This window comes from Gavia stellata, chromosome 5, assembly GCF_030936135.1.
Source record: "Gavia stellata isolate bGavSte3 chromosome 5, bGavSte3.hap2, whole genome shotgun sequence".
NCBI classification, from domain to species: domain Eukaryota; kingdom Metazoa; phylum Chordata; class Aves; order Gaviiformes; family Gaviidae; genus Gavia; species Gavia stellata.
The window spans coordinates 17,035,774-17,053,101 of record NC_082598.1 but is presented as its reverse complement, the minus strand read 5'-3'; the positions used below and the strand labels follow the sequence as shown (position 1 = coordinate 17,053,101).

At 39.9% G+C, this 17,328-nt stretch overlaps 1 protein-coding gene across 2 annotated transcripts; it reads right to left on the bottom strand.

Moving 5' to 3' along the window:
- Positions 1-6,226: 6,226 nt before the first annotated feature.
- On the bottom strand, positions 6,227-9,125 carry C1QTNF7 (C1q and TNF related 7). 2 transcript variants are annotated; one of them, XM_009810479.2, is made up of 3 exons: positions 8,949-9,125; positions 7,784-8,029; positions 6,227-7,053 (listed from the first exon to the last, which is right to left on the bottom strand). In XM_009810479.2, exons 2-3 carry the CDS (start codon positions 8,019-8,021, stop codon positions 6,425-6,427), a joined length of 867 nt encoding a protein of 288 aa, XP_009808781.1. In that variant the 5' UTR covers positions 8,022-8,029; positions 8,949-9,125; the 3' UTR covers positions 6,227-6,424. The 2 variants fall into 2 exon arrangements, with proteins under 2 accessions (XP_009808781.1, XP_059674187.1); XM_059818204.1 differs by lacking the exon at positions 8,949-9,125 and having other exon boundaries at positions 7,784-8,036.
- Positions 9,126-17,328: the final 8,203 nt, after the last annotated feature.

Genomic DNA, 17,328 nt, shown 5'->3' with positions numbered 1-17,328 from the left:
GTATGTTTCCTGGGGCAGAGAACAACTCATTTATCTCAGTCAGCATTATAAAAACAAAGGCAAGCCCAATGTCATTGATTATTCTGGACAGCAGATTTAGTGCTCCAAATAAAATGATGTGAGCCGCTCTACTTTGTTAGATGTGACACTGTCAAACAGTTATTTTGTTTTGGCACAGGCAGGTTAATCGGCAGCTTGTAATGACACATGGTGCAGGCTGCCCCAGGAGCGGGCAGGCTAAGGGATCGCAGACCCCAAGTTCAGCAGTCAAACAGTTTTAAAATGTAAGGTTTGGATTGCCATATACACTGTTTTTTACCCGCCTTGCCTTTTTACAAGATAAAACTTGTAAAACCAAATGAAAACAGAAGTGAAACTCCAAATCTTACAAGCCATTTACAACATTTACAAAATAAGAGCAGGTTTTGCTGTGTTCTTAGAATAGGAATATCAAATACTATGTGCAGCTCTACAGTGATCTCGGTTTCGTGGAGGTTACAAACAAGGGAGAACAAACTGGTCATCTTGATGATTTAAAACTGATCGCATCTTACTTCAACATGACAGAAATCACAAAATTTCCTGAAATTTGTCACGGGTGGAGAAGAAATCCGAGTTCATGTATCAGAATGTCTGACAGAGTGTGTGTAAATGCAGGTGGTGCATGGAAGGGACATCAGCATCAGTGGTAGGCAAGTTTTCAGATGATTAAAGAGATTATTCTTCAACTCAAAAATTTTAAATCCTTTCCACTGTCTTCCAAGCCTAGGGATAACATGTTGAAAGCAGAGAAAGAAAAGGGACTGCCGGTACATTTCCTTCATACAATTCACTCATTTCTAGAAATCCCATCTGCTTCTTGCTAAAAGTTCGCTTTAGAGCCTGCTGAGAATCATAGTTCATTTATGTTTTTCAAGAATTCAGTATTTTTTGTCCCTTTGTTAACATGACATGAACAAGGCTATTCTTTCACAGATATGACTTTACAAATATTGCATTACGTTTTGTATTGTATTTAGGATTTTGATGGGTAGTTTAAAGTTGAAAAGAAACAAATTTATAATTTTTTTGGTATAAGTAGAAACAGTCCAGGATACATTTAGGCTTTCTACACCTAAAATTAAGTATCCTTCAAAACTTCAATATTTCATATATACTTAAGTGTGTTGAATTTGGAGGCATGAGAGGGTTATCTAGCCTGCCTTAATATACTGTAAAACTTTTTGGAGGACAGCCAAGTTACTGCAGTTGAAGTTGTCCCAGAAGGAACTTGAGCAATACTTTACAAAAGGTCTGACAAGAGGTCACTTCCATCACTATAAGGGTACTTCTATGTTCTCATCATTCCACATCTTCTCTCTAATTGTGAGACATATAAATTGCCAAATCAAATTATGCCAATTTTTCCACTTTGCAGGTTGTTCTCCAAGAGCAGACATCTTACTTAACTCAAAGTTAAAGGCTACTCTAAGTTAGTCACGTAGATACAGGTTATGTGAAGACCTTCTTAAAGTAGGTGTCTAATACAGTGTCAGCAAGAGATTTACCCCACCTATTTCTTTGCACTGATGACAGGAGAGGTAACAACTAATTTAGCCTAGGCAATGATCTTTGAGCTTTTAGAGATTGAAGTCAGGTAAGATAAAATTTATACTAATACTTGCTGCTGCAGGAACAATCTGCATAGAGAAAAAATCTCCTTACACCTCATCCAGCAGGTAGTTGCTGGATCGTACCAAAATAATTATTCTCAGAGTTGGGGGATATAAGCCAAATGCCAAATGACCCAAGACACTTTTTTCTTTGTATATATTTACTATTAAAAAATATGTGTATAATAGGTCTAATTAATTTTTCTTTTGCTTTAGGTAGTAACTGTCATGAATTGATCTGATGTATGCACCTAGGACAAACCCAGGTATCAGAGACTGAGAATTTCGTGACAGTACTTGGAAATGTCTTCATGTTGATGTGAGGAAGAATCATGCCTCTGAAATTCAGAAATACTGACATAGCCTCAGTTTGGAGTGTTGACATAAGGAGTTACAGGGAAGTGAAGATAACCTCTAACTGCTCTCTGAGGTGAAATCTAAATGGTTTATACTGAAAGCAATAAATTGCTTCTTGAAAGCAATGTATTACTCATTGAGAAAGATTGTGGTATATTGCTTTCTCAACTTTTATTTTTCTCCTGTTTACTCTCCTGCAGTATTTCTTGGATGGGGTTCATCACCTGCTGAAGTACGTATATAAAGTAAGCCACATTTCCACATAAAACTGAAGTTCCTACTGACCAAATTGCCCAGTACAGTATCAGTATAGTTATCCTGAGTATGAATTACCTGCCAATGGATAAATTAAACCAACTAGGGAAAAGTAAATTATTCAGTAAATGTCTTAGTGAATGAATATGAACTGTACCTAGTGGGTGACCTGTGGAAGGTAAATAAAAATAAAGTATTATACAAACTGCACCAACTAATGAAATATACTTGGTAGGGAATGAAATAAGATGCTTGTCAGTTTTATATTTTTTTGCCTATCCCAACAGTACATAAATGGCATTAGGTAGATTTAAAAAAGATTTGAAGAATGTAGGTAATGTTCTCAGTACTGATATCCATTGGTAACTATTTCCTCTGTATTGTCTGAGAATTGTACAAGATTCTTCAGGACCTATTTCTCCTGAAAAAATTGTACAGCCTAGACCATAAGGATGTGAATACCAGTAGTGAAGAAAGTGAAGGTATTTGTTCGAAGTAACATGCTCATATCAGTTTGAAGATGGAGTTTAATGTTTAATTTATTATCTAGGTTAAAACTGTTCAACAATGGAACATGTGACTGACTTCTTCCTTGATGTCACTGTACCAGGTATAAAGAAAGTCTGAAAGAGTAAAAGATTGTGGGGAGCTATTTTGTTTCAAATAACTTTATTTTTCTTATGTATATTTACATACATATATCCCAAGTAAATATATCTATTTCTTTACTTATGAATCTCAGGAACACTGGTTTCCTGGTGGTCTCAGGTTTGTTCTTGCTGTCTCGATCAGGAAGCCCAAGAGTTGGTGCCGCAGCAAAGACACACTTCCTCCTGGGAGTTTCTCCTGGTGATACTAATTTCTCCCTGCTGATTGTAGGCAAAGTCTAGATGACTAACTTGTTCTGGATGCCTAATTTTATATGGTATTTTGGCACGTGTAGAATGACACATATATTGTGTAGAAATGTTTGATTAATTTCAAATTTAATCCCAAAGAGATTTTGCTCTTTGTTATCCTACAACATCGTGAAACCAAACCAGACCTCCCCACCTACTGGTGTAAGTAGTGGGAAGACTTCAGCCCGAGATATTTTCCATATAAATTCAAATTTAGACAGAGGAATACCCCTAATGAAATATCATGTCATCAAAGTTGAACTGCTTTCAAGTAAAATAATAGCAATAACAATGACTTACTTTAGGGTAACGTCTTGAGATCCTGAATGGGGGCAGGGACACATGCTACTTGTGTACATGTTGTCCATACATGTATTAATAAGTTTATTCTTGCCAAAACCTATAGGAATAATTCAACAGAATTACTTATTTTTAACAGTTCATGCCAAAATATTAAACTATTCAAATAAGAATCCAAATGGGAAAACTTAGGGAAGCTAAAATGATTTTTCTACGATTGTACAAACATAAATCCAAAATTATGAAGTAAAGGAAAGCAATAACTCTTGGCTTACTTATTCCCATGATGTCATTTTCAACATAGGTGTGGTTAAAATATTTCTTTTATATTTCATTCATTTTTACAAGATTATTACATGGAAGCTGTTTGCTTTTAGTTAGGATTGCAACCAGGAACATTTCACTATAAAGCTCTATTTTTTCTCTATTCAATTGTGAAAAATCATTTTTTTCTGAAAATTTCCGTATTTATTATAACTACCGAATGCATTTCTGTAGAGTCCGAAGAAAATCGGTCATACTATTTTCTTAAGTTTGACTTTATAGGAGATTTTCTAATTCTAATAAAAATTAACTTGTTACTTCTAACATAAACTTTCTGTTGATTCAAATGTCGTAAACCTATTTCCATATATTTTAAAATAAACATAGAATTAAATACTTCTATTAGTTGCTTTTGCTGCTTAATACATGTTATAGGTCCAATCCTGCATCTGTTGAATTATGCTTCTTGGAAGTCATGGGCCTGATACAGTTGTCTGTTCTGTCCTGCGGAGTTTCATTGCAGACAGCACTGAGCAATGCCGATAGTCTTTGTGCCTTGTATAGGCACTGACGGCTGTGAAGCATTAGCATCAATCATTGCTGTAAATGATGATTGGGCTGCATTTTGCACTCATATTGTGCTTAATTTGCAGGTGTATGAATGATTGTACAGCACGGTGATAAACTGAATCTGTAAGTGTTCTCTTCCATATTTTTCACAGGAAGCAGCCCTTGTATAACACTAATAAATTAGATGGCTAGTTAGAAAAATAATCCACTTTTGTCTTCTACCACACATCTCTCACTGTCAAATGAAATAAGGGTTGTACAGGCATTGCCAGTTTGATTTGTGGACAGGACTTTGCACCTGTTCACTGCATAAAGCAACAATCATGTACCCTAAGACATGCATGTTAATGTGTGGGGAAATGAGGGTGCAGATACAGGGTGCATAGATTAATGTTCCATACATAGCTGTAGTGCTAACATTTCCTCATTTTGCAATCTCAGTGGTATTTTTATGTAATTTTATTTGGTTGTAATTTTCTTAATTAAGTCAAGTACACAGAAAAACCCCAGAAATTTCCCTCCACCTTGGTCATAAATGAAGTAAGAGCAGGAGTTGTGCAACACAAACCACTAGCATTTGAAACTATCTGAATAACTGGTAAAAATAGCAGGTACTTGTAAATCTGGAATGAATAAAATAAGATTGTACATTCTTGGAAGGTAAGAACACCCAATTAAAGATTGCCACTCTTGACTTAAAGATGTTGAATGCTGGAGAACTCATGAAGTTCCTAGGTAATTTTGCAACGATTACCACTACTGGTAAAATGGGTTCCTCATTTCCAGTAGGAATTGGTACAGTTTCTTGCCAGTGGATCTTGCTGTGCTCCTATCTGCTAGAAGGAAGTGCCAGCTACTACCAGAAATTTTATCTCTGGATGGGTACATGCAGACTGTTATCAAATCACCTCTTAACCTCATTGACAAGAAAAATAAATTGACCCTATTACATCTATTGTGTAATCTGCATGGGTAGAATTACAACCTTTTTTTTTAATTTTCCAGTAAGTTTTTGAAACATTGACAGAAACAGCAGCTTCATAAGTAACTACTCCTTACTCGTACTTGTAATTCCATTTATCATACATCCAAAGGGCTGTAGCAACAGCCTACTCTGAATCCTCATATTTAGCTGACTGTCCATGAGGTCCCATGTACCTTTTCCAAGTTCACTGATTTCCTGAATGCAGTTTTTCATCTTGTGTGTGACCTACATTTAGTTCATTGCATTTGGCCATATTGGAATATAAGTAAGTCTGCTTTACTGATGTGACTCAGTTTGTTCCATATAATTTATTCTTGTTACTGGTTACTGTTCTCAGTTTTTTGCATTCCATAATTTTTTTCAGCAAAAAGTTTGTATTTTCTTCCACATTTCTCATAAAGATACTGAATAGCATTGAAAGAATAGCAAACCCACTTAGAATCACACTGAAAATACCCACGTTGAGTACTGATTGTCTATTTCCAAGTTTTCAGATCTCCCAGTTTTTAATTATTTTATATATTTAATACCTTTGTTCTGTTCTTTTATGACTCTCGTTGGGCAGTCCTCAGCTAGTACAAATCTTCATGTATTTATTAGGAGGTTAGTTAATTATGAATATAATTTTGTTGGTGTAAGTATCAGATAGGACTGTCCTGGTGACCTGTTCAGCTGCATGCTGAAGCAGACATTCCTATTTTATTCCTCTCAATGTTTTCTCTGTTTTTAATGTATTTCCTGTCTTAAAATGACCAAAGATGATATTGCCGTCAGTTGTTCAATTTTACTTTAATGTCATATACAAAATATCCATTCTACATTACAACTTAATATATTTTATATAAAATCCAATGTACAGTATCTTAAATTTGTTTAAATAGTATTATAAATGTAACTTTCAGGAGGAGTTAGTCCTGGAGTGATGCAGTCTTTTGTTAATTACAGTTCCTTTTGATATCCTTGCTGTTCGGTAAAAAATCCAGCTCAGATTCTAGAATGATCTTTATGAGCTCAGATTTGGTTCCTGTCAAAGCAAAAATAAACTCCCAGATTATCTGTTTTTCACCTTTGTGTCCCCCACACAGCTAGATACTATCCTGTGCTGGGGTGTCCAGTTTGAATGTCATTTGACATCATCTGCTTCAGAGCTCATCATCCGATAAAGCATCAAGGTAATCTGTATCAACGTATAAGAGAAATCCAGAAAACAAACTGTCTGCCCATGTTGGATCAGAAAAGAGACCATTTTGGTCAGTGTAGAAGATCTCAAGCCATACTTCGTCTTCTGGCTGAAGGTAGATCACTGTGGATCCAGAAGCTACATCGTGGTTGCCTGTGTTCGCATCAAATGTCTTTATCCGGTACTTCCCATTGTGAACCAGCCCAATTGCAAGATGTTTGTTTGCTAAGGTGATATCATAAGAAAAATAATAAATCCCTGGGATGGCACAAATAAACTTCCCTGTGGAAGGGTTGTAATGGTCCCCCTCGTTGAAGAGGACTTTATTGAATACAATTGGTAATCTTTCCTCTGGGTAGCTGGTGGTGATGCCAACAGAAAAGGCAGATTTCAGCACTATCTTTCCACACTTACAGACCCCTGGTGCACCTGGCTCTCCTCGGTCTCCTTTATCTCCCTTAGGTCCAGGTGGTCCAGCTGGACCTACTTCACCTTTGGCACCAGTCAATCCTCCAGGTCCTTTTTTACCAGACTGACCTTGGTCTCCTTTCTCTCCAGCTGGTCCTAATGGCCCAGTCTTTCCTCTTAAACCTTCAAAAACATTTTAAGTTAGTTAATCGTTGCACATATCATCTCAGTAAATGATTGTGTGGGCTACTGTGTGTGTCTGAACAAACAAGAAAAACATGGTCAAAATTTCAAAATACTCCAAAACTACTTTCAAAATTTTCTAGTAAGTTTGTGAAAGGAATGACAGGTTGGAACAGAGGACCAGGCTCCACAGCCCGGGGGTCCTTCGTTTCTATATTCCTACTTTTCTTCATATGTCTTGATTACACATTGAAGAATTTTATACGTAATCAGTCCGTTTCTGATTGAACTATGGGCACTGCTGATGGGAAGGACAGCAGCGTGGCTACCTATATAATGATACTTGTACAAAAATATCTCTTAGTGTTTGAGCATTTATAGTGTTTACCTAAAAGCCTGCTAATCTTTTATTCCTGGCTAATGGCACAAATGAGACTATTTATTTGACACCACAAATGCTTCATTTTTCCCAAACTTTTTTCTTAGCACCTATGCACAGGAACGCTATGCATTTACATTTATTTACACAAATTTCAGTATATGAATATTAGACATGTCTAAAATATATCTGCATATTTTCTTTCTCTCTCTATATGCACATTCATCACATTTAAACCCACAGGCACATACACACATTCATCATGTGTATATAAATATATATGTATAACAGTGACAATGAAAGGTCTTACTTTGTTGTACTACTGTGTTAGATGACACAAATATTCAATACCTGCGCTCCCCTTTTCACCTTTTTCTCCCTTCCTGCCATCTCTACCATCTCTTCCTGGAAGACCAATGCGTCCGTGTGGCCCTGGGGATCCACCGGCTCCAGGGGGACCCGCAGGGCCTGGCAAACCAGGGATGCTACAGATATATCTGGTGTAGTAATTTTCTCCTTTGAACTGGCTTTGAAGAGGTTGTTCGCTTGTATAGATGGCAAAACTTGTAATGTAAAGCAACACAAACATCCTTGGATCTAGAAAAAATACATACGAACAAGACTATTTATGCATATTATGGCACGCTAGTCACATAGAGATGGCTCTGAATATGCGAATAAGTGTGACACTGCGGTGCATTATGCACAGGTACACGTGCAGAGATCAACCTGGGATTTCTGCATTACCAGAATCCATGTAGGAGGCAAGGAGGAGAGTCTGTCAGGTTGGACCATTTTCTGGTCACCGTATATGTTACTGTAGGTCTTTCAAATAGCCTGTAGACTGACATAGTATAACTGGCGAATACCAGCTTTTTTGGACCAAATTTTGACATGTTAAAAAAAGAATCTGGATTTTTGAATGCAAAGTCCTTTGCTTGCGTAGTTTATTTTGTCTTTAGGACCTATATAAGTTTTACAGAGAAGAGGCCTCTTGCTGGAGGGAGTTATAGCTGTGCTAGGAGGATGTGCCCGTAGGAGCAGTCTCTTCTAGTGAGAACAAAGCCTACACCTTCATTTCATTTTGAAATTTGCCCTTATGGTTACAAATGAATCTCCAACCTGAATAACTGCAGCAGAAACTTGCTGAGTCTGCAGAAGGGATACCAGTAAGAGAGCTACAGCTTCGTGCCTGGCTGGAAACCCTGATGACTGCAGCACAAATAACCACTTGACCCTAATCGGGTCAGGTCAAATCAGGCAGCTGCCCTGCAGGGAACGAAATAGTGTGAATGGGCTGCTGACAGGTTGGGGTTTTTTAAACCTGGCTTGGACTGTCATATGAAATGGACTGAGTTGCAGTATATTGCAAGAAAATTGTTTAAAGCTTTTTATATAATATACGAGTGTTTTCACAAACAATTGAATGTAAATTGGATTTCTCTGTTCCACTATATATTGCGAGACTAAAGAAAAAACACTGTACAAACAGTAACATGCTGAGGACTTGCAGTACCTGATGTACAAAGGTGTCTTAAATTAGTGTTGCATTAGCAGAGAGTCGGTCATGGGTCAGGTGAGATTTTGCAAGTCAAGCTGGTTTTTCTAGTTCCCTTGCTGGCTTCTCAGAAGACTTGTGTGGGGTTTTTTGTTGGAGTTGTCCATTCCTTCAGAGCTAATTTACAGCATTCAAGGAAATCGGAGTCCACTGGTTTCTGTGGGGAGAAAAAGAAGAAATGGAGTGCAAGATTCAGAAAAATATCTGTGTGAAATACCATCTACCTTTTTTTACAGTGAAACTCAAGATTCATTCTCAAACTCGGAGTTAAAGAACTTGCAAAGGGAATTAAACTAGAAATTGTTGTTCCCATTCCCTTCTCTGTGATACTGATTGGCATGGACTGATATAAAAACCCAAACCATTACATTTATCTGCAGTTCATGATATTTCAACTGGTATATGGCATGGTCAAATCTATTCAGCAGGGAAAAGGACCAGCTTATACACATACACAGTCTTTATGAAGAATCTTTTCTGTTTTGCAGTGTAGAAAATTAGAAACTGTCTTGGTATCAATGGCAATGCAGAAAAAAGCATGAAAATATTGTTTGAGAGAAATAAGCAATGCTCCAAAATTCTCTTCAGTGATGTATATTCTGCTTTTCATACTAAGCATCTTGTATCAAATTGGTGGAAACCAAACTATTAATTTTGCTGTCATTTGATAAAGCCTTACAGTACAGTCAGGCACAACAGCCTCCAAGAGTGGATTAACATATGAATGCTTAACATTACAGCAGAGCAGCAAATGATAACTCCAAGGCAGTAGTTAGTTACAAGCACAAACTTCACAGCGACGTTTGCTCTGAGGTACTACTGAGTGTACCCAGATAAAGCTCGTGGATTTTCATAGGACTTAAATCAAGGACAACAAAGCTCTCTGCAGAGAAGAACAACTTTAAGCACTTAGCCAGGAGGGAGCAGCTTGCAGGGAGTTCATGCCTAAGACTGCATATGCATTTTACACAAAGCTGATGGATAAGAGGCAGACACGACCTAAGCATCAAGGGCTGGAACAAAAACTGCCCTTTGCCAGATGAAAGTCTGAATCAGTAGGCTAGATGTTCCCACACTGCGTTGTGCGTAAGCCAAGCAAAAACAATCTCAACAACTGCTGGTTTTGCTTATGTTCAGGATCTTTTACAAATCAAAGTAAGAGCCTTCACACAGCTGCTCCCGTCACTGGCTAGCCAGTACCTTATTGATACGTGAAGCTGTCTCCAGCTCCCAGACCTCCCCTGCTGTTCTTCTCATGTGCCTACAGGAAATTAATTAGTCTGGGACATGTGTTTCTGCTAAGGCCATGGGAAAAAAGTCATTTGGGGAAGGTGAGCGGAATGGGGTTGTTGAGATAGGGATGTGCCTTAAATAGCTGGGGCATTGTGGTTGGAGAACCAATTTGGGAAGGAGAAGGCATAGAGGGGAACATGTGGAGCTTTCAGCTATGGGTTGGGGGTTGTAAGGAGTAATGGGGCTGTGAAGCAGAATGGTGGGACTGCAGGAAGGGGAACAGAGCTGGAACTGGGAGAAAATGGTGATAATGTTCAGGTGATGATGTTTACAGTCCTGAATTTAGGCTTGGCGGGAATACAGAAGGCTGCTTCCAACAGTGGCACTCAACAAACGGCATTTGGGAAACCATGCATTAGGCCACAGAATCAGGACTTCTCTTGCCCTTTGACTTCAGACTTTTGCATATCTTCCTGTGTAATGGTCCAGTTTTAAAAGGAGGGGTGGAAGGTGCCTCTCTTTGTTATTGCAGCAGATTCTTGGAAAGTGTGAATCTCCTTACACCAAGGAAGGATGTACGGTGTTGAACCCATGCCCCCTGTTCCCTCGTGAGTGCTCTAAAAGGTAAATTAATGCTAAAGGTGAATGATAACGTATGGCCATGCTTTTGAAATTTCAGGCTGAATTAGGCCAAAATCAGAGATTTCAGTTCACCTGGGCTTATGAAGTTAAAGGGTGGAATAGACCTCCCAGATCACTTTCTCAGGAGTCACCTATGTTGCAGTGAAATACTTGATCACAGAGAGTTAACTGGTAGGCAGAAAGCGAGTCATAAATTACACTTTGGTCCTGGCTTCTGGTTGTCCTTTTCAAAGATACAAACTCTTGTCCATAAACTGGGGTAGGAAACAGTGTCATTTATATATGCCAAATAATTTTTCTTCAGGGAAAACCAACACTTGAGGAGTTCATTTTTTTTTCCAAATATTGAAAGCCAGAACAAGCACATGGTATTCTTGTTCACAACAATAACAATCATCTTCATCAAAACCATCACCAAAAATAATAATGAGAATGATAAGAACTCAGGATTAGGATAATGTTATTCCAAGTTTAGAAAATGGCATTTCAATATGTTCCAAATCCACTAGGTAGAGCAAGAGTGCATGCCAAGGCATTCACTGGAAGACGATGGACATGCTGATCAGTTCCAATGTGCAGTGATTTTTGGAACAGCTTTTCTAAGTGAGGGTGGCAGATTCATTTGTTTCGTCACTGTTCAAATTGCACAAGCAGCATAATCACTGCGCTTGTGCATAAACCCAAAAGATCATCTGATTCATTCGATATTGGAAAAATATTAAAAAAGCTATTCGGGACCTAATACCTTCTTGCAGTCAGTTAAGGTGACAGATCTAAAGAATCAAAAGAAGCATCAGAAGAAGCATGGCCAGCAGGTCGAGGGAGGTGATTCTGCCCCTCTACTCTGCTCTGGTGAGACCCCACCTGGAGTACCGTGTCCAGCTCTAGTTCTCAGTACAGGAAAGACATGGACCTGTTGGAGTGGGTCCAGAGGAGGGCCACAAAAATGATCAGAGGGATGGAACGCCTCTCCTAGGAGGAAAGGCTGAGAGAGTTGGGGTTGTTCATCCTGGAGAAGAGAAGGCTCCAGGGAGACCTTATTGCGGTCTTTCAGTACTTAAAGTGGCCTTATAAGAAAGACGGGGACAAACTTTTTAGTAGGGCCTGTTGCGATAGGACAAGGGTTAATGGTTTTAAACTAAAAGAGGGTAGATTTAGACTAGCTGTAAGGAGGAAGTTTTTTACAATGAGGATGGTGAAACACTGGAACAGGTTGCCCAGAGAAGTGGTCTATGCCCCATCCCTAGAAACGTTCAAGGTCAGGCTGCATGGGGCTCTGAGCAACCTGATCTAGTTGAAAATGTCCCTGCTCATTGCAAGGGGGTTGGACTAGATGGCCTTTAAAGGTCCCTTCCAACCCAAACTATTCTATGATTCTATGATTCTATGATTCTGTGATCTGCCTTGAGAAGATACTCTGTATGTTACATTCCCATTGAAACTAGGTGCTGGGCAGGGGGTCTTTAACATCAAGCCTTTAGGAAATCTCACTTCATTACTAATATACTCAGACTATCTGATTAACATTTTGTTAAGCTTAGGAATTAAGGGATTGTAGCAAATTCCCAAGTTGGAGACTTCCTGGTATATGATCTAACCTTCCTCTCTTGTCCAGCTATGCAGGTCTTAATTCTAAAATTTACTAATTGGCATTGTTTTGAAACAATTCTAGAAGATTTCCCAAATATCTGTTATAAATAAAGGCTGGGTCAAAAGCCAGTAATTATTAATCACAAGTTATCCTGGCTGTGTTCTTACTTCTGTCTTTCCTTGCTAGCTTTGAATTCATGTCCAATACATATGCACAACTGTTTGAGAAGGAGAAGATGATGTGTTGTAACTTCCTTGTGCGAAAAGATGTAGACGAGAAGTAGCGATGTTCCTGGGCCTTTTTTGTCTGCAGCACTGGCAATGGCTTAGGGGTGCAGAACAAGATAGTTTATACATCCTCTGGCTTTCAATAGCAAAGGCCCCTACTACCTCAGATCACTACCTTGCATCCCCACTGTGGGATGTACAGACCTTCCCCAGTTCTCCCATCCAGGAGAGCTGTGGTAGCAGAAACAAGGTGGAGAAGGAGGTAATAAGTCAGGATGAGAAGCAGGGAGAGACACCCTCAACAATTAACTTGAAATCTCACTAGCTGTGCCTGTCTTTTCCCTCTCAAAACACGATCCACAAAAATCAGTTGTGTCCACATGCCTGAAGGTTCCAAACCTGCCATTCAATTTGCCACCAACACTAACCTTTCTACAATGCCTCAGAAACAGTGGCTTGCAGTTTAGCACACCATGATCTGCAGTTTCTTTGCACCGCATGATTTTTATGCTATTTAAAATACAAGTCTTAATTTTGGATTTTTTCCCAGGTATTTTACATTGATCATCCATCTTACGCTGGGCACAGGTTTATGCATCTCCCAGCTTGTTTTGTGTCATGGGGGCTATGCTGGACTTCCAAGGCTCCATCTGTAAGACCATGCCTTACTCTAAGGAATCAAGACCACAGCTGGCCACCACCATGCTCCTTGGGCTAGCTACACAATCCAGCAATCTTCACATGGCTTTACATTGTCTTTACTTCCCTTGCGTAAGAAGGGGAGAGTGACCTGACACTTTTTGAGCAGTCTGAACTTTTGATTCCCAGTCCCAGAATGGCTGATGGTGTCCAAAGGGATCAATCAGCCAATGGGAAGGAATGTTAGCTAAATATTTCTGAGAAAACAATCCTTAAAGGCCTTATTAGCAATGCTGACGTTTAACAGTCTCACTCGCTTAATTTTGTACTCAGTCATGTTTGAACAGTCTCCTTCATAACTACATTAAATGCAGTCAGATTCTACCATGTCTCAAGCTTTCATGAAAAATAGAGTGCTTATAATCAAGACCAGCAGTTCAATGTGTTTGATTTTCAAAATATCAAAGGAGTGGGAGTCATTTTATTTCTCAGTGTCTGACTTGAAACGTAATTTCTCTTTCTGGTTCCAGCCATTCCCATTATTTGGAAGGTTGTTTTTCCTGAAAATGCCCTAGAAGCTGGTCAAGGCATGTATCAGTGAGATAGTCTGACTCAGCTGGGGGGAATTTTAACATAAGGGCTGGCAGGCAAAGCAGTTTCGCTGCCAGCTGTACCAGCACACACAAATAAATGAAACCTGACAGAATTTGTCTTGACAGAGAGCCGAGAAGCTAGGCCAGTTGCTTGCAGTTGGCAATTAACACGGAGACAATAATACGTTTGCTTGCAGCGTAGAGAAAAATGGCCAGGATTAAACACTGGAAGACTTGGGATACAAGTGTCCCTCCCCCTTGGGTACAGGCTTCTTTAAAAGGTTTCCTCTATTTTCTTAAAATAAAAAAAAAAAAGGAGACAGGAGCCATAAATCACAAGCTGTCTTCAGGGATGACCTGCAATTTGCAGGGTTAGTTATGAATCTGAACTGGAGTCAAGCATGTGGAAGTATGTAGGCATCTAAATATGTGGATAGATGCCTGGAGTAGTGTGCCCATCTCCCATGGAGTGCCTTTCAGTTCAAGCAGGCTTCCTCTTCTTAGTTCCTCCCCAGCCCTTGCCAGGAGAATTTCTATCTCCTATCTTAGATCATTCTGCTTTATCAACCTTGCGATGATAGGAGAGAAATGGAGAACAGACTGGAAAAACCATTTCGGATGGCACGGAAAGAGGAAAAACAGAGGGCACACAAAGAAAATGTCAGACTGAAAGGCACATGAGGAAAAACAAGAACAGAAATCATAGATTATCGCCACAGGTCATAGAGGTCGGACTTCCACTGCCTTGAGCCTTGTGCTCACTTGTGTTCACACCTGGGCTTTGTGAGCAGAAGTCCATAAAGAGCTCCCGTCATGAGAGCAATCACTTTGCACAGGGGTGGATGATGGGGTCCAGCCAGCAAAGTTTGCTCAGGACACACACAGCAAGAACAACTTTGGGAACTTCGCTGGATTTCTGGCTGAATATGTTCTAGTCCCTGAGCATGGCTTAGTTCTCATCCCCTCAAGGGATCACGGACACCTCTGAAGATGGATTCTCCTTCACCAAGTTGCTCCCTTGGTGACAGCACATTTTACCAAAGAAAGAACTGTGTTCACCATTTAAAAAGATAATCGTGCAGAGCAGAAAGCTTCCAGACCCTGAAAGGGACACTCCTCCCCCAGCACATTGTTTTCGTCTGGACGTTCATCAAATGATATCACCCGGGCAATGTGCCTTTCTGGGAACCCTGCGGAAAAGTAGGCATCCAGCCAGGGACTACATTCTACATCAAACTAGGCAAAGACCAAAGGAGCAATTTTAATGCTTGGGCGGGACTAAGCTGGTTGATTTCCCCTGAAGCAAGTTGGGGAAGGCTCCCATAAACTTCTCTGCCAGAGGAGCAGCCGAGGCTGTGACCTGGGGCAGGGAGCAGCTGTGTTCAGCTGAGTGGCAACCTCCTGCCCCTGTTCTGCTGTACATGGAAGGGGACATCTGTCCTGGGCTTGACATGAGTAAAATTCTTCACACTGCAAACAGTCATAGTTAAGTTAGTTAGCAATATTTTTAAGTGTACAAAGGCTCTCTCTGCACTGCTGGTGCAACACAGCAAGCCATTAGCTTTTCCAAGAGGGGAACTGGAAATTTTGCCTGCGTGGGCAAATCCCCAGCTAGAAATGGCGTGCTAAACACTGTGGTCCCTTCAATCCAGGTGATATTGTAAACAGTCCTTAACGTGCTGGGGAGTGCAAAGGTAGGGTAAAGAATAAATTTTCTAACTTCAAAATTTGGATAAGTATTCATGTCCGACAAGACTGTGGAGGACTAATTAGTTTTTATTTATATGACACTTAGAAGATGGAAGGCATTGTAGAAACCTTATAGTATGAATTTAATTATCTTAAACCACTCTGAATTTTATTACTGAGAGTTTATATGTTGCAGCATAAAAGCAGGAATTTCTGAAGCGCTCCATGATAGCCAGACTGTTCTCCCAGGAATGGCAAAACTGCACAACAGAGCTCAGATAATACCAGTCCTGAAGAAAACTCACTACACCTCCCAGGTTCCTGCTTGAGAACCTTCAAAAGATAACTGCACAATTGTGCATTTGAAAACAGACGTCAGAAAATCAGCATTCTGGAATGAAATATTCCTGGGTAAGAAATAACTTTGTGGTGCTAAGATCTTTGGGCTGAATTTACAGAAGTTCCTATAAGGGCCAGCTTTTACATATAACTTTCACACATAGAAAATGCATCTTGGGGGGGAATTGGGTACCTAAGTCCAAATGAATGAACCATAAAACCTGGGCATACCTACTGGAGCACGAGAGGCTGCCTTAGCCTAGAGTTTCTGAAGAGGGTCTCTCCAGGCACATCTGCAGGAGCAGCGCTGTGCAACACAGATGCTCAGGACAGCAACGTGAGACCCAGGCTGTGCACACCTGACATAGCTCAGCGCTCAAGCAACCTGTAGCCGTGAAATACTGCTAGCTTTCTTGCAGGACTTCGTCCACAGGGCACTGCACTATCCACTGCCCAGAGGTCTCCCTCTTCTGATCCTTGGTGCACTGGTGGCATGTTCAGGAGCACCAAAGAGAGAGCCTCAACATGAAACTGGAGAGTCAAACTTAAGGGAGAGGTTGTGGCTGTGAAGCTGAATCTCACAGAGGTGTGAGTCTTAGAAAGCCGTGTCTCATCGGCACAAACGATAAATGCATTTAAAAGCTTAAGCCTTAGTGTAAATCAGTGGGCCTTGAACTTCTGAAAGCCAAGGGCATTTTGAAAATGGCACGAGAGCTTTGAAGCCTCACGTGCTTTTCAAAATGCCACCCACATTAACGTATGTCCCCAGCCTCTGGGACTGCCAGGCTCTCACATCAACCCCGGTGGTGTCCTCCACACTGGTGTTCTAAATTGTCAGTGCAGGAGATAAAAATCTGGCCTCAAAATCAGCATACTTTCCTGACTGTGGCTGTTCTGAGAAAAATCCTGTTCTCGTGGAGTGAGTCTACCTCAAAGCTATTACTTCAACAGTATTACTTCTATATTTATGCTGGAATAGAAAAAAGAGAATTTGGCCTGGTTTAGTCACATGTGTGATTGTTATGGTTAATGTCAGATTCAGAAGATTGGAGCCAAGAAGATACAAAAATAGAATGAAATTTATGTAATGTCTGCTTTTGGGTAATAGCATGTTTTTAAGTATGCTTTTTCCTGATTAAATCAAACCTTTAAATAACAACTTGATTTTCAGTGAGGTTGACCTCTTTACGAGACTGAAGGACATGCACGTTAGAAAGATAGCTCTAAACAGTTTGGAGCTGTAAAATAGAATTCCATTTAAATTCTGTATGGTATAGTATTTTCTTATTGAAACAAAGACTTGTGTTTCCACAGAAGAGCAAAAGGGACAATGGATCCTGCCTCCCATCAGGCTTCACAGGAACACCAGCTCCACCCAAGCCCAC